A 27,843-nucleotide genomic window follows, 5' to 3' on the forward strand; every position below is an offset into this window, starting at 1 on the left:
ACTGGTACACCAGAGCAACTGCCAATAGTATTTCTATTTCTAAAAAAACAGGGAGGCTCTTAAAGTCTCCCAAAGGTTTTAGTTCCATAACAGTTCAAAGAGTCCTTCTGCTAGGCAACCAATTCTTGCCAGTCTCTTAAGAATAGTAAAGTCATCACGACTTCCTTCTCCTACATATTCATACAAACTAAAGATGCAAAGCAGAAATGCTTATTACATACAGTGAAGAAACCACATTCCTCCCCAACTCTGCTGTTATGGAAGTCCCAGAAAACCCACTTTTAAAAATATTTCAATTAAGTATCACATGTTCACTCTTTTTGTTCATTCTGTTCTGTTTTCCTTATCTTCTTCACTTAAAAAATAAATAGCCATAAATGAGCCTACCATGAAATTCAGAGAATAAAGGAATTGTTTATTATCAAATATTAAAAGGCATATGTAATTTACAGTAATTTTAATAGTAGCTGGCAGAAGCACAAAAAGAAATGACAGAATATAGAAAAAATATAGTTGGGAGGTTGCAAAATTTATTTAGAAAATGTTCATATTAAAATGGACATTTTTCAATGGAATAAAAAGTTGAATGAGACATTAGCATTCTTTACAGCTTCCACTGAAGAGAGTAAACAATAAGCAGAGAGGGACAATCTTAAAAGTGATTTCAATTATATAATTCACCTATACTGATATTAATGGGTACCATGGTTCCCAGCATGTTAAAATGCCACTCCCAAAATTTATTATTATATTGAGAAGAAAAGTTTTTTGTTATCAAATTATATTAGCAGAAAGGCTAATATATTAGCCTTTCTGTTAATATATTATATTAGCTTTTTTTTTTTTACAAAGAGAAGCATTAAAAAATTGTGAGTCCCTTACATATAACCCACCAAATTTATCATACACTGAATCATCTCAAGATCACTACATTTCATTCCTCTGTCGTTTGGTTTCAAGGTATGTGGCTATAGTCTCACTCCATTTTGGCCCATTTCATTCATTCAGGGTTTTGTCCTCCACCACCTGAGTAAGGTAAGAAGGAAAACAGAGGACGCCAACCTGCTAGTCCAAACTTCTACTTGTTGCAAAGATGTGTCCTACATACATCACACAGACACACACCTAAGTGAACACCAGGTTAACTACAATGTTGTTATATTTTCAGCATGATCCAACCACCAATAAATTGAGCTGTTTCCTTCCTTCCCTCCTTCCTTCCTTCCTTCCTTCCTTCCTTCCTTCCTTCTCTCTCTCTCTCTCTCACACACACACACACACACACAAACACACTTTTCCCCCTCTTTTTGCTTTTTGCATTTCACCACCACCAATTGTGGCCACTTGGAACTTGATCCCAAAGGAGAGAACTTTTTGCCAGGGGACCGAAAGCAACTCTGCCGTTTCCGCCCACGGGCTACCGTAACTGTCAATGTAAGTGAAAAGAGGCGGCTTTCCATCCACTTAGACCACGCCGTCGACTTGCAGAGCCAGCCGACTTGAGAAGAATGCCTCGAAAGCCACAAATCCTGTGGGGAAAGAGGGAAGAGAACCGCGCCAAGCCAGGACCGTCGTCCCGGCGTCGAGCAAAGAGCGGAGAGGAGAAAGCGAGGGAGGCACCTGAGCGCAGCAAAATCCCTCCCGAAGCCTCTTTTCACCCCTGGAGAGCTCGGCCGCCCTTCTCTCTTCCTCTCCGCCTACCACGGGTTCAGCTTTGGGCACCATGAGCTCTCCTCCCCAGGGGCGACCGAGGTTTCGGGCTGGTGCCGGAGCCGTGGCTGCCACAGCCAAGCGCCCTCATGGTTCCCGAACTGGAAGAGAAGGCAGCAGGGAAGGCGTGGCGGTTCCCGGCCGCGGGTTTCTGCTCCCGGAATGCTGGACTTTTTTTTTTCCTTCCCTGTCTGCCGTTGCCAAGGCAACACACCTAGCTCGGGAGCAAGGTGTGTGTAGGGGGGGGAGTCGGGGGGGTTGCAACCTGGAGGCCCTGCCAGGGACCTCCCGGGAGGGAAGTTTGCGAGGGGTCGTAGCTTCTCTAGCTTGATCCCCGAGCAAGGGAGAGAAAGGAGAGTGATGACACTTGCAGGGGTGGGGGACAAGAGGGCCAAAAGGCACCATTGATATCCTGGCCTAAGCTCCCAAGTACCTGTGGGAGTCGTCTGCGCCTGGGGAGATTCAGTGGGGGGGGGAGTCTTGTAAGCAAAAATGGCAGTTGGGACTCCCTGATTGCTCCCCAGTGGATGGGGTTCCAAACTGCTTTTGTCAGCCATTCTTCATTTTGCCATTATGTCCTTGAAACACTTACTGTCTTTGCAAACGGACACCTACTCCCCCCTCAGGATGTTCTAAGTGTCTTCAGTGGAGAGGCATGTGGCATACTTCTCCCTCCCCTCCCCCCCCAGAAATTAAAGGAAATTGTAGTTTGGCACGCTTTCATGCAACAGTGTTCTTCTGAGAGATGGTGCGATTTAAGTGATTACAGTGGGTTCAAGTCCACCCTAATAGAGCACCAAAATAGCCCTTTTTTAAAAGAAAAAAAATAAGTTTTTAATCCAGTTTATTTATTTTAAGAATGATAAAGGATTTCTTATTACAGAAGACTTAAAATCTTTATGATGGTTGTATATTTATAACACAAGCTTTAACATCATTTATTCGTAGTCTATTAGCTGTGCCATTAAAAAAAAAAACATTTTTATAAGACAGCAAAGCCAAAGGGGTAAGTCATTAAAAAAACACCTCGAGATTGGATGAAAAATATATTTGGCATTTTTTTTTATGTTCTGAGTGGTCCTTGTCTATTACCTGAAAGTTCGACAGAATTTTAGCTCTCTTAGTCTCCACAACCTTCTCTTGGATCTCCCATCTGGCCTTGGTAGAATCTAGCATGTATACTGTACAGATGTTCCTTTACGCAATGTCAGCTACTTGCTTGTGCCATTTAGTATATGCTGGTCCTGCCTATATCTTATTATTGTATGTTGGACTGTCTCCGAGGCCTTTCTGAGGCATAGTTGGTACTTCAGATCCTATCTAGTGTGGTAGACTCCTGTTTCTATGGATCTGGTGTTTAGTGACTGTTTTGTGCTGCAATGATCAGTGCTTCAGTGCCGTCTTTTAGTCCAGCACTTTCGAACTACTGCTAGGATTTCCCAATGTCTGCCAACTTAGCTGCCTGTCAGTGGTGCCTGTCCTATGCAAAGTCATATCTTGCTACGGAGCTTTCTTTGCTTGATCCCATGTCTGTCGCTGCCTCAGGCATTCTATCAGTAGTTCATCTTTGGATGCCATGTATTCTTGGATGCTCAGGACATGGCTTTGACACTCACCAACCAATCAATTTGCATTCTTCTAAATTGCTCTAGGAGCAGAGAACTGTAGAGAGGCACACTCTGCTCTGCTTTCTTAGCTGTGGACTCTGTGTTCTTCTCAGGAAGAATATTACAGAAAGGAGCAAAACAAAGAAGACTCTTACATCAGCCACTGATAGATCAGCTGCTAGGCAATTGCTCCTTTCATTGGCAACAGGTCCAAGAACAACCTCTTCCTTTTCAGTCAAGCATAACAAGCTAAAACCATTTGATAAGAATGCCAAATGAAGAACCACCCTCTCCATTATCCTTTTACTTTTGATTGTTTAGTCTGATGAAAGGGCCTGTTTTTCATTTTTAACAAGTTTGGGATACTTTGGGGGAGAATAACTTTCTAAAAAGTAGTATAAAATGGAATGCCAGCCTATACCCTCTTATTAGTTCAATTTATATTTTATTTATTAGTTCAATTTATATGCTGCTCTTCTCCGGAGACTCAGGGCGGCTTACAATGTGTTAAGCAATAGCCTTGATACTTTTGTATATACCTGCTTAGTAGGGCTTTCGGCCCTCCCTAAGCGGTATTCTTTTTTACACGAAGTCAGCTTATTGCCCCCACAATCCGGGTCCTCATTTTACCTACCTCGAAAGGATGGAAGGCTGAGTCAACCTTGAGCCTGGTGAGATTCAAACTTGCAGTAATTGCAGGCAGCTGGTGCTAGTTAACAGCACTTTAGTCTGCTGCGCCACCAAGGCTCTTTTATCTAGGAGTACTTTCATTGAGGACTTTTATCAAGGACTTTGTAGGAATTGACTAGGCTGTGCCCGAAGGAGGAGTCAAACACGTCATCAGTCTCGAGTCTCTTCACACCCACAAGAGATCTATAGTAACTCCAGCCCACCTTGAATTCCGTTGACTCTTATCTACTGCCTATTTGCTTTAACCATTAGTAGCTCAGCTTTTTGTAGAGAGCTTCAAGCTCTGTCATTACCTAGGACTTCTACATTAGTTTGAGTGGAATCACCCATTCAGAAAATCAGATGAATTTTGCATAACAATTCTGTGCATGACAGGAAAAAAATATGGAACATTGTATAGCACAAATAGCTATGGTAGGAACTTTCATCTTGAAAGATCAGAGATATTTTTCCCATGCTCAGTCTTAAGTCTTTGCTCATAGAAATTTTATTGAATTTTATTAAGAAATCAAAGGGTTATTGGCAATTTTCCAATGTTTTTGTTCTTTGTAATAAAGATAGTATCCTGGTCCAGACATATTTTTCTTGTGGGTCAATAATGTGTTTTCCTTTCATTTTATGAGAAATGGCTGGATTGCAGAATGAGAAAGTAGGAGAGGAGGAGGTTAAAGTCATTTTGCTGACATGCAACATAGCTGACACACAAAAGACATGATAGACAAACAAGATGATCCAAATAAGTGTGAGACAGTGTTATGGAATGTTATCTATGAGAAGTTATTAGTGAATCGAATGTGATTTCATAGTTAAATTTTAGCTGAGGAGAGGTCAAATATAGTTACTGTAGGCAACTTTTCATAGCATTGTGACTGCTAAGGCGATAGCATGTCCAGTTGTGGAAGTGGACTCAGAAAGAGAGTAAAAAAAATAGACATTTTTCAAATTAAGGATTTGGGCGTAGTCCATGGACTTCAAAACAACCAATCAATCAACTCTGGATCATTGCTCAGCTATCAACAAAAAGAATCTCACATATTGTACTTTGGGAAAGATATGAGAACACAAATTAGGAAAAAATAATTGCACTTGGCAAGACTGAGAGAAGCACTGTACAATGGCAATGGCTAACAGATACTGTAGATGTGATTAAAAAGGAAAAATATTAATTTCTAGTTAAAACAGGTCAGAATGGCATGTGTGTATAAAATCATCAGAGGTAAAAACACCATATGTAAAACATGTCTCAATGAAACACAGAATTGAAGAAGCTCCTTGGATAAGAAGCAAAACATCTTCAAGGTAAAACAAGGTCCAGTTGGCTTTTGAAAAAGCACCTTTGGGACAATCATGATGTGGATGAGTGAGAATTTCCATAGAGACTCAGTAGAACCTAAGAAATTAGCACTCCTAACTCATTAAGATGTTTCAGGAAGAAAGGCAAGCATAATACTTTTCTGCCTTCTGAAGCAGCAAACTCCAGACTTTAAAAGACTATTAAAACATGGATCAGCCATGGGGCTAGTGGGAGTTGGGGCGGACTGTTTGTTGCTTACTTTGCTGGTGGTGGTGGCAAGCTCCATTCCTTTTTATTAAAGAGGTTTTCAACCAAATATAAACAGTACAAATGTTAAGTTAAAGTAAGAAGACTAAAGAAAAAAGAGTAAAAAAGAAATAAAAATAGAAAACATTTTTTCTATATGATGAAGGGAAAAAAAGGAAAAAGTTACAAAAGTGGCTTCCGATCTTCTTTATTTAAAGTTGAGTTTTCCTTTTTTCAGAAAAAAGTTGACAAGGGAATTTATTTTATTGGTTGTCAGAGTAGTTGGGTGATCTAGCAAATTAATACATTGTTAATGTATTTCTATTGCTTTTTAAAAGACAAAAAAGGAAAAAATACAAAGATAATTATGAAAAGAGTGTATACATTGTCAAAGAAAAGAAAATGCATAGAACATGCTTTTAAAAAAACTGAAAATTACAACAAAGGAAAAAAAAGTATATCATTTTAAAAGGAAATAGTTACAATTCTATATATGTGTATAATATATATATATAAATTATTCAAGTACATATATATTTTTAATATTTATATAACTATCAAAACCTATTGTATTTTGTATTAATGAATCCTATATTTTATTCTAGTTGCCCATATAAAATCTACATCTATTGGCAATTCACTCATAGAGGAGTATTTTTTTTAAAAAAATAGATGAATTATACTTTTAACCTTTTTTGCAGCTTTCTTATGTATATTTCAAAATCAACTTAAAATGTTGACTTCAATAGACCTTTCTTGTTCTCTAAGTTGGATAAGTGATTTTCGAGAAATACATCATTAACCAAGTTTCAAAATTAATATCAAATCAGCTGAGATGATATGGGCTCTAACGCTAAGAAACATCAGGCCTGGATACTATGATGAACGAAGACCACCATGGCCCACCAGGGCTGTAGATTAGATTGAGAACTTTAGAACACATCCTCAAGAAAACTCATGGCAAGCCAATTACCCAAAGAAATCCCCCAATTTGGATGTTGATTAAGCCACAAGATACGAGCTCAACTCAGGAGAAACTTGCTGCCCAATAGGTTTTTATAAAGTCTGAAAACTTTGGTTGCATATCTATCTTTTAAAAAAAACAAACAGTCCTGATTTCAAAGCAGGTGATGATAAAAGCACTCAGGAATTTTTCCTTTCTTTTTATCTCAGCATTCAGGAAAGAAAATAAACTCTCCCCTGCTGTGAGCTATGAAGAAGATAGTTAACCATTACCAAAAAAGTAATTTGGTGTAAAGCAGCTTTTGATGTACTGCAGTTACTGGTTAACACTAGTTGTGTTTTTCAATTTAGTACTAAATTAATACATATGAAAGTACAGCATTATCATTTCATCTACAAATTCCTTAGGTGTGTGCTTTTTAATTTTATATGATTTATTGGTGTTTTTTTTAAATCAGTGGGACAAATAGCAATGTTTAAAGGTTTGTGCTGCTGGACTCAATGGCTCCAAGCTAGCTCTGAGAAGTATTTAGACAAAGATACCATTTGTTCACATTATTCCATAATTAATATCCATAAAAATACTGCTAAGGAACATGGCCCAGTTTAACCCATGCTTCGTTTCCAATCAACCTATAAGCTGTGAGGTGGAAAAGTATTGCCACATAGAGAAAAAGTTATTTGGGTTTGATAGTGTTAATCACTATTGTGCTCAGTTTTAGCTTTGGAATTGTCTGTACGGTGATATATAGAATACCAGTAGTATCTAATACAGTGAAAACCAGGAATTGCTATTCCCTTATAGTTGTTTATAAATAAAGCCACTTTCCATTTATATAAATGTTATAATATTTATATACATTTCTTAAATATCTAAAGGTTATGCCAATTATAGTCCTTGTTCATGCTCTTTACCTCAAGTTTGAAAATAGCTTATAATGTAAAATTTGTAAGGCAAGAAATATTATTTAAGTATCTAAGAATAGTTAATCTATTAAAGTCATATCAATTTTAAGCCACCTAGAGTAAAATCAGTTTTGCCTGATAAACACAACCATTTCAAGATTTTGCACACACACATACACACAGACCACACATCACTGCCATGAATATATTGCATTGACAGGTATATCTACTATGCCTATGTACAGCCACGGTAAGTTTCATTTGAATATTATTGCTTCAGAATGTAGTGCCACCCAGTGACTTGTATGTTGAGAAGTAATGTTTAAACTGCTGTGCTGCAAACTTGTTCTGAATATGTTTGTTGTGGACTTTGCAAGGAGTTGCCCCAGTGCCCCCTAAGAAAGAGCTGCAATATATCTAAATGAAAGTAAACTTTAGCAAAATAATTATGCGGTTTTACTTCTAAATATATACACTTTTCTAGGGGTATATTTAAGATCAACATTACAAAAAAATAGCCCAGATCACAAAACCAATACAACCTAAGACTACGAAAAGAAAAAAATCATTCTTCTTCCAATAATACAGAATTATTGTAATCTAACACAGGTTTAAGTTCCAGCCGCTGGACAAAGAAATGAGAGGCAGGAGTGACTCCAAAATGGAGTTTCCTACTACTTTTTTATTCAACTGTGGGATAGCGGATGAAACAAGAACACCAAAAATACAGTGTACCAATGCACAATGTTGTTTATGAAAGAAATGTAGGGTTGTTGTTGAAACTAAATTGTGTATGTGTGTTAAAAAGTAATTTGGCTACTTCCTAAAAGTGATATAGAAGATGACCAGTAAAACATGTGCAACTAACCTACATCAAATCATCACAGGAAAGTGGCATTCACATCACATTATTATTTTAAATGATCTCTGAGTACAAAGAAATTAAGTGAAAGAAACTATGCTCTTTTAATAGTCTGGTATTAATCTAATTCTTTTTTTAGATACGTTCTGGCAAGAAAAAAATGGGTCCTCAACCAGGGCCGGATTTTCCTATAGGCTAACTAGGCTTCAGCCTAGGGCCTCAAGATCAAGAGGGGCCTACATTCAAATTGTTAGCAAAATTAAAATTACATTTTCACTATAGGTGAAAGGGCCTCATAAGTGGAATAGCCTAGGGCCTCTTTTCATCTAAATCCGGCCCTGTCCTCAACAGTAATTGAGAATGTGTTTATGAATAGGCCAGAATGATTTATACACTCAGGATAATACAGAATTGCTGCTTTCTTTTCCACACAATAGTTCTTTTTATGTATTTATTAAATTTATATGCTGTCCATATCAATGTCCAGCGACTATTAGTATCCATTCTTTTGAGAACTATGTCCTGACATCTACTAACATCAAAACATTTATTTCACATACTGCCACCTGCTGCAGGCACACAAAATGACAGTTCTTTTACACAAAAATAATTTACAAGGTATTAGAGATCCAAGCAGATTGTTTTTCACCTATAACACTTGTGTTTTTATCTTATGTCTATTCAGAGAGAGATTAAGAAAGAAAAGTGGAAAAAATGAAGACTGCATTGCATTGCTTATGAATTATTACTATACCAATAACTTGACCTCATGGTCCTAGAAACATGCACCCATTCCACAGTCACAAAATTATCAAAACAATTCAAATACTTATGCTGTCAGGATCTGTACTGAGTTATCATTAATTGGCTTTCCCAAATGTAGGAACAATGTTGGCTTTTTTGAGCCTAGGGTAACACACTGCTCAAGAGAACAGGAACCTCTAAAGCTGAAACTGTTCACCGAATCAGTGTTACAAAATACTAAATATGATGGGTACAAGAGTGCTTATACGAAGTATTATCGTAGAACACTATAAATTTCTTCGTCTCTAAGTTGATATCGACTTCGTTTTCGAAATATTACAAAAAAAGTAAGATATACGTGGCATGCAAACGACAGCAGACTCATTTTTGTACAATTTAGTGTGTGACTGTTTACGATTCGCAAATGAGCATCTTCGAAATTGATTTCATTATGCATTCTCGGGTATCTCTTATGTCCAGCGCAAGCAGAAATTTTGAAAGATACCCTGTTTGGGCAGTAGGTTAATAATTAGCAATCGCCAAGTCCACGTGAGGGGAAAAAAAAAACTTTTGCGCGTTCATTTTTAACGCGGGGGGACCCTCAAAATTCCGCTTAGCCTTAAGGCCTCAATATATTCAACATCCAACATCCTGCCCTGCCTCAACTTTTATTACATGCACAAAGCACCGCGTTTATCTTGCGTTTGCGGTATTCCCGGTATGCCCCGCCACCGCTCCTAATTCGCACGCCCCCCCCCCTCTTCCTAGTTTCCCCGCCGCCGCAGGCCAAAGCGGACGGGCTCCTCCTCCGGAGCGAATTTGGCTGCAACTCCACCTCTTCGACGTCCGTCGGTAGCGGAAGCTGCGCGTATTGGAGGCGCAAAGCCTTCGGACCGGTGGCAGACATGGAGTGCATCCGGCTTTTGAGGCACCGGCTGCGGCCTGGCGTGCACTTTTTCTTTGGCAGGCGGTTTTGCTGCAACTGCAGCCGCCGCTATGGTCCGCTCCTGGGAGGGAGCTCGTGGCGCTTTCCAAGCGGGGCGCCGCAGGGGTGCGGATCGGACAAATGCCGGTGGCGCAGAAGTGGCGGACAGACCTTACTTTGCGCACGTAAGTGGTGCCCGCAAGCGTCGTTGTCCTTTGTCCCACAAAAAAGGGTTTATTCTCTGGAGAAGAGGCACAGAGGGTTGCTGCCTAAGTCCTATGAACTCCAGCAGAAATCTCTGCACCCGGGTATGAATAATGATTGAACCATCGGGCGTCCAGAACGGATATCCTCAAAGTGCTACGAAGTTCCCCAGGGAAGATAAAAAAAGGTCTACAACTTTGCATCTTGAAGCGTTGGATTTTTCCTCACAGACTTAACAAGCCTGAACTTCTTTGTACTCAGGGGGAAAAAAAGGTTTACTGAGTATTGTAATGTAGTCTTCAGCTTACAACCACAATTGAACCTAACGTTTCTGTTGTTAAGTGAGACATTTGTTAAGTGAGTTTTGCCCCATTTTACAACCTTTCTTGCCTCCATTGTTAAGTGAATCACTGAAGTTGATAAGTTAGTAACCTGGTTGTTAAGTGAATCTGGCTTCCCCATTGACTTTGCTTTGTCGAAAGGTTGCAAAAGGTGACCCCATGACCTTGGGACACAGCAGTGGTCTTAAGTATGAACCAATTGCCAAGCATGTGAATTTTGGTCACGTGATCATGGGGCTGCTACAAAGATTGTAACTGTGAAAAATGGTCATAAGTCGCTTTTTTCGGTTCCGTTATAACTTTGAATGGTCACTAAATGAACTATTGTAAGTCAAGCACCACCTGTATTTTGAGCAGCTGAATGGATTTTCAGACCTTTCAGATTTGTTTGGAGTTTGGATCAGTGTGGGGTTTGAATCCAGTCCTTACAGTTCTTGAGTGATGGTGTGTGGCATAATGTGATGAATGTAACTTAAGTGATGGGATTTTCAGCCATTGTTAAGCTAAGTATGTTGAAAGTCTACAACAGTTCATTTAGTGAACTGTTTAATGGGGCAAAATTCACTTAAAACCAGAAATGTTGGGCTCAGTTGTGGTCATAAGTCAAGGACTACCTGTATTTGGTTTAATTTATAATGTAATGATAAACATTCTGCTGGTTGCAAAATGTAGGTTGATATGGTGGAGCTAATCCCAAGTACGTCTGCAACTAGCATCTGGATGATCTTCATTAATGAACAGAGCAGAAAGCACCCAAACAGCTTGTTTTACCTTGACACATGGGGTGGCCATCAAGTCTCATAGTGCAGGCTCTTCCCCCCCCCTTTTTTTTTTTACTACCTAAGGAAATTCCATTGAGTGTGCATCATTTTCAAGATATGTCCAGTGTCTTTTTTTTCCCCAAAGTTGTTATTGGCCCTGCAGGAAGCATAGAAGATAGAGAAACGTGTGTTTTTCCATTGCAGAGTTCATAACAGCCTGGATACGGAAGACCCAACAAGATAATTTCTACCTAATGCTGCTGTTCTACTTAGAATCTAACAAGAAAATGCATGTTGTATATGTGTCCAACTTTTTCAAACTGAGAAGTTTCACATTATTTGTGTCTTGTACACATTGCTTAAAAGTACTTCTTTGGAATGCCTTTCTTATCCTGCCTAAATATTTTCCAAGGGATATATTATAATCATTTTTTACTTTTAGTAGCACTCATATTTTGAGCATTCAGAACAAATTGTGTAAACTTTAGGAATTTATGATACTCCTGTAATAAAAATACGATCCATTTGCTTTATAAAACCAAATAAATTAAGCAAGAATGGATGCTTACCAACAACATTCAAAGTAAATAGTTAAATGTTCCAATAGAAGGGAATAGATCAGAGGTGGACAACTGTGGCCCTTTTACAACCTGTGGACTTCAACTCCCAGAATTCCTGAGACAGCCAAGCTGGCTCAGGAATTCTGGGAATTGAAGTCCACAGGTCATAAAGGGGCCACCCCTGGAATAGATATTATTCAGAGTCTATTAAGATTCTCAGTCATACAGGTTGTGGTTGTCCCAAAGGTGCTTTTGCACTTCAGACCTCAGTTGCCTCCTGAAAAAGCACCTTTTGGATGTTACTCAGGCTTGAACTGTGGTCTCCGTGGTACTCTCTGAGCTTGGTAATGTACCGATGATGGTATCTAGTTGAGTAATTAATCATTTGCAAACAGCTAAACTCAGAGAACCATGTACTAATGTTAATTTAAAAGTCAGATTGAAACTTTTAGCATATAAATATTGCTGTAATAATAATACTAAATTTATATGCCACCTGCTTCCCAGCAACTCTAGATAGATTACAGTTAAAAACATTTAAGAACAGAAAGCAACACACAAAAACAACACAAAGCAAAAGAACAATGACAAAGAAAACAAATGGAGAGAGGCACAAAAAGAAAAGATGACAGAGACAATAGTCAGCCTAGCCAAAGACCTGGGCAAAGAGCCAGGTCTTTGGTGGTCTTTGAAATATCAGTAGAGAGCCATTTGGAGTGGAACTTTATTCCAGAGGGCAAGTGCTACTACAGAAATGTTTCCAGAGTCTAGACAGATGGCATTGTTTAATCAATGGAATGTGGAATGCCCCAATCCTACCAGATCAAGCTAGCTGTACAAACACAGTGGGATATTATATAACTCCCACTGTTTCTTTACTTCTTAACTTTCAAGAATTCCAATTAAGTCCAGAGGTTTACATGCAACCAAGTAGAGGCTCTAATTTGACCTTAAAACGAATATCAAGATCAGGATAAAAGGTGGCAGGCAAAATACCATTTCTCTCTTTCCCCCCTTCTGAGATTAAATTTTGAATTAAAATTGCCATCACAGGCTGAATACTGCATTATCCCACTTTTTTCAGCATGCTTTATCATCAAAATGACACATGTTGTACAGAAAATGCAAATAAAAAAGGGCTTTGCCCCAATTGTAGCTAGTCCCAGCACCAGCATGTCTTTTGGGAACGTAAGGGGCTCTGTCCACATCATCTCATGGCTAATCAAAGAACGAAACAGGCTTGAGTCATGGACTTAAAATAGTGTCCCCCACTCCAAATGCACACCTTTTTTCAGCATTATCTTAGGAAAAACTAAGATATGTAAAATCTAGAGTTTATCAGACATTACCTTGGAGGGTTTACAGTGATTAGAACAAGACAGTAGAGTCAAGATTCAGATTGACCCCAGACCTCATGCTAATTCATTTTAATGCTGACTTTAAGATGAGTGAGCTCTTCAGTTTTTAATGCAGAAAGGCCTATCATCCATGTTCAGTAGAAATTATGTGTACGTGTATAAATTATTATGATTTCTCAAATCATTCCTTTGGCTTAAAAGCATTACCAGTTCGCTGTAATATAAGGAGCTCATTTTCTTAACTTTGTCCCAATCACTGGACAGTTTGAGGGCAATTTTGAAGACACATACCTTGAAGAGAAGGAGACCTTTGCACGCACAAATATTTCCTGTCCTCTGCTGTCTCCTTGAGGAATTCATTACAAATCACCAAACTTTTACTTTCTGAGAGCAAACTAATCTAGTTTGTCATCAAGACCTGTGAAAGTTTTGATCAGTAATAGATTTGTAAGCTAAGGGTGCTAATATTAATCAATTGCTGATCGTGCCAAAAATAGATTATCTTTATTCTGTGACATAGCCTGGCCAATCTTGCCTGAGTTTGGGAGCTAAGTAGGCTGGGCCTGGCTAGTGCTTGGATGGGAGATATTCAGGGATTACCAGGGATCTAGCCTAGATTTAGAATTTGAAAAACATCTCAGAAGACCATGCCCATCACTTCTATCTTGTTGCCAATAAAACTGTGCTTTGTGTCTGTAATGTAACTAGGAATTGAGCAGAAAAAAATTATCTTTTATTCTATGACATCTTTTCTCAAGGTGGGTGGTATTTATTACTGAACAACTTTCCTGCTGATTTTTTACAGAGCTACTCTTTATTAATAGCGTTTCTCTCTATTCTTCTCTCTATTCACTTTAGATGCTCTTTCACAGCACAGCAGTACAGAGGTGACTCAGGCTACTTTAGCCAGTGTGGCACCAGTGTTTTCAGTGGTAAGTATTCCTCTGCAAGGTCATGATGTAGAAAGCCCAGATGAAGGATGACTTATACTATACAGAGGGAGAGGAAATGCTGCAGGAATAGAGATGGAAAGTGACAGATGAAATGTAGGGTTCATTTACAATGTTGGGTTGCAGGCAGGGTAGAAAAGAAACAAGAAATAAAATATTGTAAGAATCGGAAGGACTAAAAATAATTCATCTGGCATTGGGCCAAATAGGAGAAAGTATATATGTATCAATTGTCAATAAATGAATTGAGAGAGAGATCTAAACACACTTTCTTTCCTAGTCGTGACATTCTAGATAATCTCTGCTGGCTATGGATTATGGGAGCTGAAGTCCAATCCCTCCAGAGACATCTTGAGGTCTATCATTTTAGAATTAAATTGCGATAAAACTTTCACACAATTGACTTATTCTTATACTGTTAACCATTATGCTAGTTTCTGTCTGGACGTCTTAGTTTATAAAATAATGTCCACATCTACCATTCTAACCCATAGCAGAAAACTGTGTATTTTTCAAAGCACTTTTCATTACGTAAATTGTAAAATTCATTTTATTTATTCATTCTACAATTATTGCCCTATTTCTGAATATATAAAATTCAATAGAAATCTGTCTTAATTATATGTGAGACTTATGAATAGTGGAAATACTACCCATATTAAATAGGAAAAATTTTATTGAATATCAGAAAGTGTTATTGTCTTATTTAAAAAATTTCCGTTTCCTTTCTTTTAGATGAAATTTGATAAAGAAGGCAATGTTACCACCTATGGTATGTAGAATTCTTTTTTACTTGCGAATTCAAGAATAATATTTTACAGCCATGTTAGAATTTTTAAATAGATAATTGCAAAATTAATAGTTTTTGGCAGTTCATTATCAATTGAATATCATTACTTTCCATTAAACTTTGGATAATTATTGTATTTGTTGAAGTGATAACTTTGAGAAATAATCTGCTTGCTTCAAGTGGTCTACGTTTTCATTTCATATTTCTAATACTTTCTTTTGGGGGCAGAAAGAAATAAAACAGAATTATATCAGGAACTAAGTCTTCAAGCACGAGATCTACGGTTTCAACATCAAGTAAATATAACACCCAGGAACAACAAAATTATTATGAGAATGGAGGTAAGAAAAATATATGAAAACAGCTTTTAGTTATTTGGAAAACTACTGAAATTTTTACACATGGCAAATTGAAATAACATATTTCTTTACCTTTATCTACTGATAAGTAAAATATTGTTTACCACCTCCTTCTCCCCTAAGTCTTCCAAAACACCTTGCATATAATCAGTAAAAGGAGTTTCTGCCTTTTGGTTTGTGCAGTACAGTGTTTCAGAAAAGATTGGAATGGGAGATGAGGTGAGGTGAAGGAAACTCAGGAGCCAATTCTTAAAGTTGAATTGTACCACTTAAAATGGCAAAACATGATAGAAATGGGAGAGAAAGAGCACAGTAGAGAGGAGCTGATACAAAAGCTCTAGATTGTGTCAATAGGACCTAGGCGCATATTTTTATTTTATCAAGGAGCCTTGTAGAAAATCTTAAGACAGTCTTTTCTTCTTCTTCTTTTTTTTTTTTTTTCCTAATCTACTTCAGAGAGTATGTGATAGGAGAACTCGGGGGAAAGATGGAATCAGTACTATAAAAAAGTGCAACTAAGGTTGAATGAGCAAAATTCACAAAAAGTAGAAGCAAAAAAATAAAAATAGGAGACAGTTTGAAATTCAGGACCGTGGCAATAAAGAGAACAAAACACAAGTCATATAAAACACCACTACTGAAGCAGCCCAGAATTTTACACCTATTTGTTTTTGAAGAAATCCTCTTGAAATCCGCGAGTCTGAGTAATAAGAAATCCTGATTGCTTTTTTAAAACGTTTTTTCGTCTTATAACTAACAACCCAAAGGATATGTTAGACAAGTCTGTTTGGGGATGTAGTTAGACAGTATTAGTGTAACAACTAAAGAAAACATAACAAGTATTGAGTGTTGGCTAATTTTCTTCTCTGCTTCTTTTAGTTTTTGAAGGCTGTGATAACACCAGAGTATCTTCTAATCCTAGACTATCGCAATACAAATCTGGAAAAATGGCTGTTCCAAGAACTGGCATCTCAACTAGCTGGAGAAGGTCAACTAGTTACATATTCTTTGCCTTTTGAATTCCGAGCTATTGAAGCAATGCTGCAGTATTGGGTGAGCATGCTTATGCTGTGCGGAGAGTGATTGTTGTGACCTTTCCCAACTGGAGCCCTCTGGACATGGTGAACTCCAAATTCCCAAGAGATCCGAGACTTTTAAGTCCAACATATATGGAGTACATTGGGTCGAGAACGTTATAATCATTTGTTGAAGGAGGCAGATAAATATAGATAGTCCTCGACTTACAACCACAATTGAACCCAAAGTTTCCATTGCTAAGCGAGACAGTTGTTAAGTGAGTTTTGCCCTATTTTATGACCTTTCTTGCCACAGTTAAGTGAATCACTGCAGTTGCTTAAGTTAGGAACACGGTTGTAAAGTGAATCTGGCTCCCCCATTGATTTTGCTTGTCAGAAAGTTATAAAAGGTGATCACATAATCCTGGGACACTGCAACCATCATAAATATGAATCAGTTGCCAAGCATCCAGATTTTGATTTTGTGACCACAGGAATGCTGCAATGGTCGTAAGTGTGAAAACAGTCGTACGTCACTTTTTTTCAGCACTGTCATAACTTCAAATGGTCACTAAATGAATAGTTATAAGTTGAGGACTACTTGTATGAGATGGCTAAAAGGCAGTCCTTTTCTATAGGTTACTTCAAATGGCCATCCTTAATAATTTATTTTGTATGAGCCATGATAGTGCAGTGGTTAAAGTGCAGTACTGCAGGCTACTTCTGCTGATTGCCGGCTGCCTGCAATTTGGCAGTTCAAATCTCACTAGGCTCAAGGTTGACTCAGCCTTCCATCCTTCCGAGGTCAGTAAAATGAGGACCCATATTGTCGCGGTGCTGTTATGCTGACTCTAAACCGCTTAGAGAGGGCTGTAACAAAGCACTATGAAGCGATATATAAGTGCTATTGCTATGGCTGTTGCTACTTAAAAATTGTGTTTCTAAGCTAGCTTCCTGACAACTTCTGTAATTAGTGTAAATCAAAAAAAAAAAAAAAAAGGAATCAAAGGAAATTGTGTTATCCCTACAAGGAAAGTGAAAAGGGCTGACCTGACCACAAGTGAAGATATTCTGGATTTCATGTTTTTTTAAAAAAAAATCCCTTATTTTATGCAGTGTAATAACTGGCATGTATCAGAAGCAGTTCTGAGTGCAAATATTTACTTTTGAAATATATTTATATACCGCAGTTATTGCATACATATCCAATACAATATCATAACAACATTAAATTCAGTATTTAAATCAGTAGCAATGAGAAATAATAAAAAGACCCCACCCTGCATCACCATATAATGAAAAGATTGGTAAAGGTTTATTTCCAGTGGAAGGATGTTCTGCGTATATTTCAGCCTGCATTACCAACTTTGCTATAAGTTCAAGATTATATGTCTGGTTTGCTGAACAAAAGGACTTTTTAGAAGGCATTCTAAAAGAATTATTTTAATTCTTATGAAGGATCATGTTGTTATCTAGATCAGCTACCTGAGTGGCAAACTTAGCCATCTGCAGCCTCAAATTCTTGAAACTCTGAATGCTTTAGTGGATCCTAAGCTTTTGTCCCTGGATAGGAGTAAAGTCCATATCTTACTGCAAAATGGAAAGAGGTAAGCAAGTCTACCTTCACTCTCTTCAATTACCTTGTTCATGTAAGTTGTAGTAAGTCATTTTCTTGAATTATATAAGAACTACACTACTTATTAAAACAAATTGCTTAAATCAAATTAGGCAAGGGGTAAAAGCACTGTAGATTGTCTTGAATGCTGAATTGATTTGTTCAGTTCTACTTGATGCAGATAATATCTTTTTTGATTTAAGCGTTTAACATTACATGGTTGTGGAAATAAGACAATATAAATTGCAATATTACTGAAACAGATGAATTGTTTGAGCCTAATATAAAAATAAACTACTTAAATTTCTGTTTTAATTTTTATATTACCAATCTATTAGCATGATAAAGAGAAATCTTTTGGTGCCTTTGAAAACTAAAAATTAACCATAGCAAAAAATCAGATAATAGTCATTTTTAAAAGTCTTAAATAGAGCAATTTGAAAGGGCTGTATTAATGTAATATAAAAAATATTAATCTAATAGTTGTGTAGCTATTATCGCTTAACCTTTTCTGCTACATTAGAGAGGTAACCAGATTCTTACAAATCCCGGCTGACCTATAAAGGCAAAGATGGTCTTTTGGGTAGCAACTTCATTACATATTAAATGAAAGATATTTTTGTATCTGTTAAACCAGATGACATATTCTTATTTCAGTGGCTTCATATAACACGAAGCTGCTGTAAATGTTTATGGATAGTGAGCATTCCTTTAAGCATAAATGATCCACATTATTGCTCAGCTGTGAAGAGATTTCAAGAATGACTTGCACTTTGGATTTTGACTTGATCCAGAAAGAAGTCTTAACAGCAAGCTCATGTGTACAAATAGATCTTCAGAGAAATATTGGTTAATTTGAGACACATGGTATGTTTTGCGATAGGCTTCTTATGCTTTTATTTTTCAGTTTGTCCGAATTAGAAACTGACCTTAAAGTTTTCAAAGAGACAATATTGGAAATTCTAGATGACAAAGAAGTCATGGAAGAACTGTGTCTGACTAAATGGACGGATCCAGAAGTATTGTAAGTATAAGTTATAAAAGAGTGTTTCTGATGGTCCAAATATCACTTCAAAGATTTTGAGATGGAGGAAGTATAAATTCCTTATTTTTTTTAAACTGGACAAGTTTCCAAATGTCTTAATTTTCCACTGCACAAACAACTGCACATCAAATGCTATTTTATCAGAAACAAATTGACCGTTGCCTGACAATTACTTTGCTACTAGGCTGACAAATGCATTTCATTGGGCTCTCGTCAAAATCTGTTTATCTACTTAACAATAGAATTCTGTCACATGGTGTATTTCAGTCAAAATTAGCTTTGGTTGCATTATTTCTAAAAAATATTTAACTGATTTTCTTGAGTACAAATGGAATATAAATAAAAAGCAGAACCCTGAATACCATTCAGATAATTCACCCCAGACTATGTAATAAAAAAGGCTGAATACTATAAAACTAGCAAGTCATAAAGCAAGAAAGCAGAAGAAAAATGAAGTAAAAAATTAAAAGATGAGAAACTATATGGGCAATAAAATCAAATAATATAGTAGTGGCAAATGCTATCTATTTTTCTACAATCTCAAATTCTAATTTTAATGCAAAATGTTACAAATCAGTTTTAGACTTTGGTAAATCAAGATCACATGGAATCATTTTGTACCATCTTCCTATTCTGTTGGTAAAAAGCTAGTTCAGCTTAATGAAAGCTGATTTCACTAAGACAGCCTTTAGAGCAGGCTCATGGGCCATGGGCCACATGCAGTCCTGAAATAGTGCAGCCTCACAAGCTATACTTTATTTTTCAGAGTATAAGATGCACCTTAGTTTTCGGGGAGGAAAATAAGAAAAAAAAATCTGCCTCTGCCTACCAGCATCCATCAGTATTCATCTGGCTAGCGTCCTATCAGTGTGTGAGAGAGTTGAGGGCTGTTTGGAAACTGAAACAATATTTGCTGTGTGAGCAATAAGGAGACAGCAAGGAGCCTGGGGGTGGCTTAGCTCAACTGTTCTGTACTAAAGCTGCATGCTGTGCTGAGCTCTGAAACTGAAACTCCTCTCCTCTGCTTGTGTTTTGCTTGTATTTACTACCACGTTGGAAAACCTGCTTTTGGTATTGCATATTTACTTCATGTGTTATATTATATATAAAGAGAAGTTATTGAATCCTGCTGAATCAGTTACTTGTGTGTGCTTTCTGGATGTGATTGCTGCTGCAAACTCTGACATGTCCTTGCAGCAAATAGCGAACAGCCAGGTCAACTTCAGCACATTATTGTGGCCCGATTCAGCACGAGCAATTGATTGGGGGGGGTGGATCGGCCTCCTGAAATACCCCCAATCAGCTGTTCCAAGATGCAGGGATTGCCACAGACCATCACTGCCTCCATGCCTCACGTTTTTGGCCTTGTGGACGGGGCTACATTCGGTGTATAAGACATACCCAAATTTTCACCCTCTTTTCTGGGGGGAGAAAAGTGTGTCTTATACTCTGAAAAATATGGTATATACATATATATTATATTGTAAGGTCCCAAAATACACTTGAGTCACCAGAATGCCAAAGAGAGAGACTCAAGACGAGGCTTGTAAAAAAAACAGATTTTATTTATGGCCAAAACAAAATACTGGGTGGAACTATATCCAGAACATACAGATACAATGCATGCGAGGAGATAGCCACACCTTGGGGAAGGTATGGCGTCCTTTTATACCCTCAGAGACGTCAGCTTAGTACCCAACTCTGGCCTCCCAATCCAGGCCCGTGCATTCCTTGTTGCCCTGCAAGGGGGAATAGAAACTTCCCAATTAGTCATCTTGAGCATTTCTTTTTTTACTCAATTGGCCACTTAGACCTCCTGGCCCTGGAAAGTAGGAGTCTATCCAGATCAACATGAATTAAGACTGAGGTGTAAATTATGCCTTGGAGATACGTACCATGCTCTTAGATGGCACAAGAAAAAAAACAGGGAGAAGATTGATATGGGTTCAGGTCAAATGGCAGGGACATATGTTTGACAAATACCAGATACATTATAGGCCTAATAACAGAATATGTTTGTTACAGGAGATACAAATATAAAGGCATAATATGTGTATTACAGGAACCTAATGGTTACAGAATCTAGTATACCAGTATATCATATTCTAGTATTATTTATTATATCCTTATTATTGTTTCCCTTCAATATATTTTATGTGTGGCCCAAGACAATTCCTCTTCACTTAGTGCGGCCCAGGCAAGCCAAAAGGTTGGACACACCTGGTTTAGAATCTGAAACCTGAACTTCCCAAATGGCAGTTACCTTTTTTATTCTAATTCAGGCATAATATATCCAAACCTCCTTAGAAGGAGGCAAATTCTATGTTTGGAGAATATACTGAATATAACATTAACATCTTTAAACCTTAATTTCCAAAATACTGGTTCAACATTATATTAATATTTTACTGGAGAATGTGGCTAGGTCATGGGTGTTAGGATGGCTTCCAGTTTATTTAATCTCCTATGTAGGATGACAGCCAGCCCTTTCTAAAGATCTGTTGGGAAGCCCAATAAACCCCAAAAGATTTTGTTTGTAATCAGCCTCGTTTTCAAATCAAACAAAACATTTGTTGTTTCTTAATTTCATATGTTAATTACCACAATCTCCATGGATACAGGAAAAAAATAAACAATATACAATGAATTAGTGTTACTCAGCCTTTGGTAACTAACACGTGGACGTCAACTTCCAGAAATCTGGGAGTTGACATCCATTTATCTTAAAGTTGCAAAACACTGCAATAAATAAAATGAAAGGTTCAGCAACTAATGAAAATATAAAATATTAACCAGAATATAGCCAAATTAAGATGGAATCAAAGTCAAAATTAGCTCTGAAGTATTCTGTTCCGAGCAGCTTAACAAGTTAGGATAGGAGCCAACTGGAGATGCGCCTGAAGCCATTCCAAAGAACTGATGCAGCTTCAGAAAAGCAGTTCTGTTGAGATTTGGCCCCCTCAGTTTGCTAAAGTAAGAGCACTGCTAATAATTTTTTCCAGTGAAATCAAAATGGCCAGGCCAATTCCATTGGAAAAAATGAGATCCAGCAGATAACTTGCAACCGAGAAAACTTCTAGGGCTTAAAGGTTAATTCCAGGACTTTAAACACTGCACCAGGAAGCTTATTAGAAACCAGTGCAGAGCCCACAGTACTGGTGTAATGAGCTCCCACCAATGAATATCAATGAGCACATGAATTGCTGCACTCTGGATCACTTGCAGACTTCAAACAATCTTCAAAGGCAGTCCCATGCAGAACATGTTGTAGTAGTCTAAGTTGGGTTGATAAGGATATGAGTCATTGTAACAAAACAATGCTTTCATTGCCATTGAAACCACCATTTTCATATAAAAACTATAATTTTACAGAAAAATCCTGGGTGTTTTACCATCCATTAAAAATTATCATTAACTTATCAATTTGTTTAAAACATATAAATGGAATTAACACAACAAATACTCGCAAAATGTGTTTAAGCCATGAAGCTATATTCATTTCATACATTCTTCTCCACAAAATCATAGGGTATTTTCACCCTTCTCTTAATATCCTCTTTTATTTGAGCTGTAGAATATGAGAGAATCATTTGTACATAACAGGATTTTCTCAAGATCAAAGCAATAAAGAAGTCAGAGTTTTCTTTTTCCTAACTGTAGCTACCTTAACACCACTATACAGGATATTAGATTTATTCCAATATAGTACTGTATATCCACAACATTTACCACATTATTGTACCATTTCTACGCTTCTTATTAAAGATATGTTTATCCATTTGTTTTCTGGGTAAAGATCATTTATAAACATTAAAAAGGCCCAAGGTAAGTTTGATTACAAGCTTGTATTCCACATGGATTATTAATAAGGCCATTCTAGTTTGAAAATCCCACTTTAAAAATATTTTGAAATATAAAACCCACAGAATAAGAACAGAATATGATCTGTTGGGTAAACAAGTTAATCAGGAGGTTGTTAGATTTCTCTACAATAAATACGTAATGTTTCATTGCCAGGATAGAAAAATATTTTTTTCTGCCATAAAAGTGAAATCCCCAATTTGAATATGCATGACATGAGATGAATGACAGTGTTGCTGATCCAATGTACAACTAAAGATTGTTCCTAATTGCGAAATATCCTTAATACTGCATTAATAGTAGATGTCATTCAAGTGATAATGATCCTCAGATTTTAAACTAGAAAGAACTGGATAAAAACTGAATTTTCATTTACTATTTTATTGCCATATATTATCACTTTGGCTTCTGTTTGCAATGATTTTTATGGTTATTGTTCACAGTGAGGCAAGTCTCTCTGGAATTGACCATGTGGAGGAGATGGAACTGCTATTGGAAAATTACTACAGGCAGGCAGAAGATCTTATGAATGAAACCCGGGAACTTAAAATACTGATTGATGATTCTGAAAGTATCATCTTTATCAACTTAGACAGGTTAGCTGTGTGGAACATATTGTTAAAATTTAACATACACTGTTTAAAACTCATTTGACATTTAGATTTAAAAATAGTTTTGCTTATAAAGCTTTTTCTCAGATGAAATGAATAAATTTATTTTGTATTCCTATTAATTATTTGGTTATTTTAATAAATTATATTGCTATGCACATTCCATTATCAGTGCTAACTTGAGAAAGCCTGTTTTGGTTTTGATGAATTAATTTTTGTTGAATTAAGCTAATGGTTCTAAAGATGGACTAGTAGATTTCTGTCAATAATGAAATCAACTTAACCGTAAACTATTCTGGCTACATAAACAGTCCTTAACCTTTGTAACTGTAAAAAACTTTGTAGGCAAGTTAACCAGCATGTATGTCAGTTTGTCATTAGCATTGTGCCCATCTGCCATTTTTGTACATGTTCAAAAAAATCAGCACCCAAATTTCCACAAAGTTAAGCTTGCAGTCAGGTCTTTACACATACTTTAAACAAGTTGCACAGCCTTTCATTAATTCAGTGACTATTTAAAGTTATGATGGCACTGAAGGAATGGTAGTTATGGCCAGTCCTCAAAGTTACACCTGTTGCAGTAGAGCAACAGCATTAAATGGATGGTATCATAGGTTGGGTAAATTGTTTAAATGGTAGTGGCTAGTGGTATATTTTTAAAAAATTGGTTGTAAACTGGTTTGCTACTCCTAGAAGCAAGTACGAAAGAGCATCTTTTCTAAAGTTGTTTACATCTCTGAAGCAAATGTTAACAGTCACATTTAATCCTTCAATTTAATAGAGTTATATTTTATCTTTTTAGCCACCGTAATGTTATGATGAGGTTAAACTTGCAGCTGACCATGGGTACTTTTTCAATCTCACTTTTTGGATTGATGGGAGTAGCATTTGGTATGAATTTGGAATCATCATTTGAAGAGGTGAGAAACAATACTGAAAACAACATTTCTAGATATTTTAGTAAAATATTCCAGTAAAGCCACAAAGGCTTCTTTTAATTGCATTGTTGCATTAACTGGCTTTTAGAACTTGACAATAGAATATTTGTTGCTTAATAAATAGCTTAAGAGCATTGTTTCAGACTATTTATGCTCAAGCTATTTATGGTTTACATTTTTCTTTATGGGATGAATAGCAGCCATACTTGTTTTATGTCAGGTTACATCAAAAGGCTGGCAATTCAACTTGGTGAAAGCTGCACTAGTGATCATAACCATATTAAACAAACTCTGTCTTCTTTAGTCAATACTCTTTAAAGGGCAGAAAAAGTTTCTGCAAGGTCCAATGGAGTAAATTAGGAAAAAAGAAGCAGCTTAAAACCGTTGTCTTTGTTTAATGAACCCCAATGGGAAGAAAAGGATCCATTGTATATGCCAGGGATCTGTTTACTTTCCATGTCATTCCTACAGACTGATGTATTAAATGTTACTTCTGGGTAAATAAACCTGATATCATCAGTTAAAAGTCATTTTAAAAAATGCAGTAAGATTTAAAAACTAATGAAGGGTCCGAGGTGGGAATCACTCATTGTGTGCTCTTACCATATTAGAACCATGGAATGTTTTGGCTGGTGACAGGAATTATGTTCCTAGGCAGTGGCTTAATTTGGCGGCGCCTGCTTACGTTTCTTGGGCGGCATCTAGAACCATCAATGCTTCCACCAGTAAGTATGCTTTCACTATTACTACATTAAGCTACCTCATTCCTCCCCAACATTTTAGCTTAATTCTCATATGCAGGGAATAAAACCATCAACAAATCTCAGTTTGAATCATGAGTATCATATAATATTTTTCTAATATTTGATCAGATTCTTGTGTTCCTAAAACTTCAGGGTGTTTGTTATTCCTTGCTCTGGGATTATAGAGGACAACTGTGATCTGATTTTTTTTGTGTTGATGTGAGAAGAGAACCATTCTTCTGTTTCTATTATATGGAAGAGGTTTAGTTTGCCATGTATCTCACTGGAGTTTTTAATTTATAGTACATGGGATGCAGTATTTTGTAGTGGCTATTGGACTAGCACCAAGGAGACTCAGATTCAAATCCACCCTTAGCCATAAAAGCCCACTAGATAATTTTGGCCCGATTGCTGTCTGTCACAGCTTCACCTATCTCACAGAGTTGTTACGGGAGGAAAATGAGAGGAGGGAATACACTACCTTGAGTTCCTGAATAAAAGGTGGGATATCAATAAAACAAACAGGACAATGAATTATTGTGTATTTCTAGTTCTTTCCTCTGTATTTAGTCCAAGTGATGTTAATCTACAAGCTTTATTCAGATCCTTATTTCTATTGCTTAGCTTTTTGTTCTTGATAATGCTTGCAAGCATATTGAGGATTAAAAATGTATTTTGTATGAGTATTCTTTACAGAATGGCTTTGCTACTGTGTTTGGTTAAATTTTGTTTTCCTGCTGTGATCATAGAACCATTTACCCTCCATGACAACGCATCCTAATTTCAGACAGAATTCTTAATAACAGCCAGAATGAACTTCTGCTTTCTGGCAGGCTTTTGAAGGGATGCTCCAATTTTAAAAAGTCAGATGTAGTCCTTTAAGAGCTTGTTCTGCTTAACAGTGGTTATACACGGCTTAGCAGAGATGCACACAATTGATAAACCTCCATTTGATTCTGAGAGCATATTTTAGGTATACATAGTTCTTGACTAAGGAACAAGCCAGATTTTCCCTTTGCACCTTAATTGGATATGACTTCACTCTTTCCAAGGATACGATATTATATTTAGTGTTTGACATATTTTAAGCAAATAAATAGTGATATGCTGCCAATGTTCATAAGCAAAAATACAGTATAGATCAGGAGTGTCCACCTTGGCAATTTTAAGATCTCTAGACTTCAACTCCCAGAATGGGGTATTCTGGGAGTTGAAGTCCATAAGTCTAAAAATTGCCAAGGTTGGACACCCCTAGTATACGTAATGAATCAGCCCATTCTATATATGAGGTTGAAAGAGGTAAGTGTGATTGTGCAAGTTAACTAGTGCAAGCAACCTTCCTTTTGCTTACTTAAGCACAACACTAATTTCCCCACCAGTTTTCACAATTCTCATTCTGTTATCTTTTCCTTCTTTAGATGCCGTCTTTATTGAAAAAAACACAGTCAGCCAATGGAAAAGTAGAGTTTAAGAATGTTTTCAAAACAGAATCCTTTGAGTCAAGCAGAAGTACAATGACCAGCCAATGACATGAATACTCCAGGATAACTTGAACTTGAGACTATCATCCTGGATTAACTTTTTCAAAAAAAAAAGTAGCAGCCTTTACCATTTGACTGTGTTATATCCCAAAAATACAAAGTTAAAAATCTTCAATTATGGAGAGAAGACTTCAGAGTTTTGAATACCACAGTAGAAAATTTAAATCATGCCCTTTTTTCCTCTAATAATGCCTTCTGTGGGAATTCTGATAAAATTTAACCTTTTGCCAATATAAGAAAAATGTGTCTACCCGAATAATAGTTTCACACATATTCCTTCATAGGTATAGTTCATAAAATGCAAAAAGTGTTGTCTAAATTATTTCTAAAGAGTGAGATATATTTATATAAAAATAGTGTTATCTCTGATAACAGATTCTTTTTTGAAAATAATATACCATAATATTAATTTCATGTTGTATTGTTTAGATTTAGTATTTTGTAAAGATACTGTTTTATTGCTCTCTCTTCAGTTAATGGATTTCAAAAGGTAAAAAGCTTATTTTACTCAATTTTATATTCCTGTCATAATTACCAAAAATAGAGTTACTAGTACTGTTTTAGGAGATAGCTCCTTTTTAAGGAGGCTTTGTTTGCTTGTGAAGCTTCTTTAAAAAGGAGCTCATGAGAGAAGTACTATTTGCTTGCAGAAGGTTGCCATGAGGCAGGCAGCCTTTGTCAGAAAGCTGAGATTCACATTGCATCACATCAGCCAGGCTCTTCTACAAAAACAGAAAGGTAATTTGGGTGCTTGCTGAGCCCTGGAGCTGGGAGAGGAGCAGGCCGAGTCCTGCAAGTCCCTTGGGCGGCCAGATGGGAAGTAGGCCTTGGCTTACAGGCTGCAATTGCCCTATCACTTCTACAGACCATCTTCAGGCTCCTTTGGATAGCTGAATAGCCACTTGGAAGCAGGCCGATGCCTGGAGAAATTCCAAGGGGCAGACCCTGGGTTGGCTGGATGGGAAGTAGGCCTCAGCCTAGAGCAAGAGGGGGCAATTAATTTTCTCAAAGAACATGAGAAACGGACTCTTGTGGAGGGGTGTTGCTGCAACTGTCACAACCATGTCGCTGCCACTGCGCCAACACCACCGCCACACTGACACTTTTTCCCCAATGTGGGGCAAATGGGTTGTAAAATGCCCATGTCTGGCCTAGAGACTAGCTGCCTGGATGTACGAGTCACTTTTTCTGACCAGCGTTAGG

General features: G+C 37.1%; 2 protein-coding genes across 13 annotated transcripts in view; one reads left to right on the forward strand and one right to left on the reverse strand.

Moving 5' to 3' along the window:
- The window catches only part of DCDC2 (doublecortin domain containing 2), a 46,273-nt gene extending 44,399 nt beyond the window's left edge, over window positions 1-1,874 (reverse strand). For 4 of the 12 annotated variants that reach the window (XM_034429258.3, XM_034429257.3, XM_087890357.1 and 1 more), the window contains exon 1: window positions 1,621-1,874. In XM_034429258.3, coding sequence (XP_034285149.2) covers window positions 1,621-1,725 — 105 coding nt within the window. In that variant the 5' untranslated portion in view covers window positions 1,726-1,874. Of the gene's footprint in view, window positions 1-1,421 lie in introns of all 12 variants that reach the window. The other 8 variants (XM_087890358.1, XM_034429263.3, XM_087890360.1 and 5 more) reach the window with 6 other exon arrangements.
- Window positions 1,875-9,794: 7,920 nt separating this feature from the next.
- MRS2 (magnesium transporter MRS2) lies at window positions 9,795-27,152 on the forward strand. The gene is made up of 11 exons (XM_034429272.3): window positions 9,795-10,132; window positions 14,030-14,103; window positions 14,857-14,893; window positions 15,140-15,252; window positions 16,150-16,323; window positions 17,763-17,893; window positions 18,809-18,925; window positions 23,251-23,403; window positions 24,221-24,338; window positions 24,968-25,081; window positions 26,518-27,152. Exons 1-11 carry the CDS (start codon window positions 9,928-9,930, stop codon window positions 26,626-26,628), a joined length of 1,347 nt encoding a protein of 448 aa, XP_034285163.1. The 5' UTR covers window positions 9,795-9,927; the 3' UTR covers window positions 26,629-27,152.
- The last annotated feature ends 691 nt before the right edge of the window (window positions 27,153-27,843 follow it).

The sequence above is a fragment of the Pantherophis guttatus genome, chromosome 3, assembly GCF_059756535.1.
Source record: "Pantherophis guttatus breed Tessera chromosome 3, ASM5975653v1, whole genome shotgun sequence".
NCBI lineage: Eukaryota > Metazoa > Chordata > Lepidosauria > Squamata > Colubridae > Pantherophis > Pantherophis guttatus.

Bases quoted from the DNA above. Each gene is read 5' to 3' on its own strand.
- MRS2 (XM_034429272.3), top strand. From the start codon at position 9,928: ATGGAGTGCATCCGGCTTTTGAGGCACCGGCTGCGGCCTGGCGTGCAC. The intron at 14,894-15,139 runs GTATGTAGAATT...TTTTGGGGGCAG, and splicing joins AGGCAATGTTACCACCTATG to AAAGAAATAAAACAGAATTA. The intron at 16,324-17,762 runs GTGAGCATGCTT...GTTGTTATCTAG, and splicing joins AAGCAATGCTGCAGTATTGG to ATCAGCTACCTGAGTGGCAA.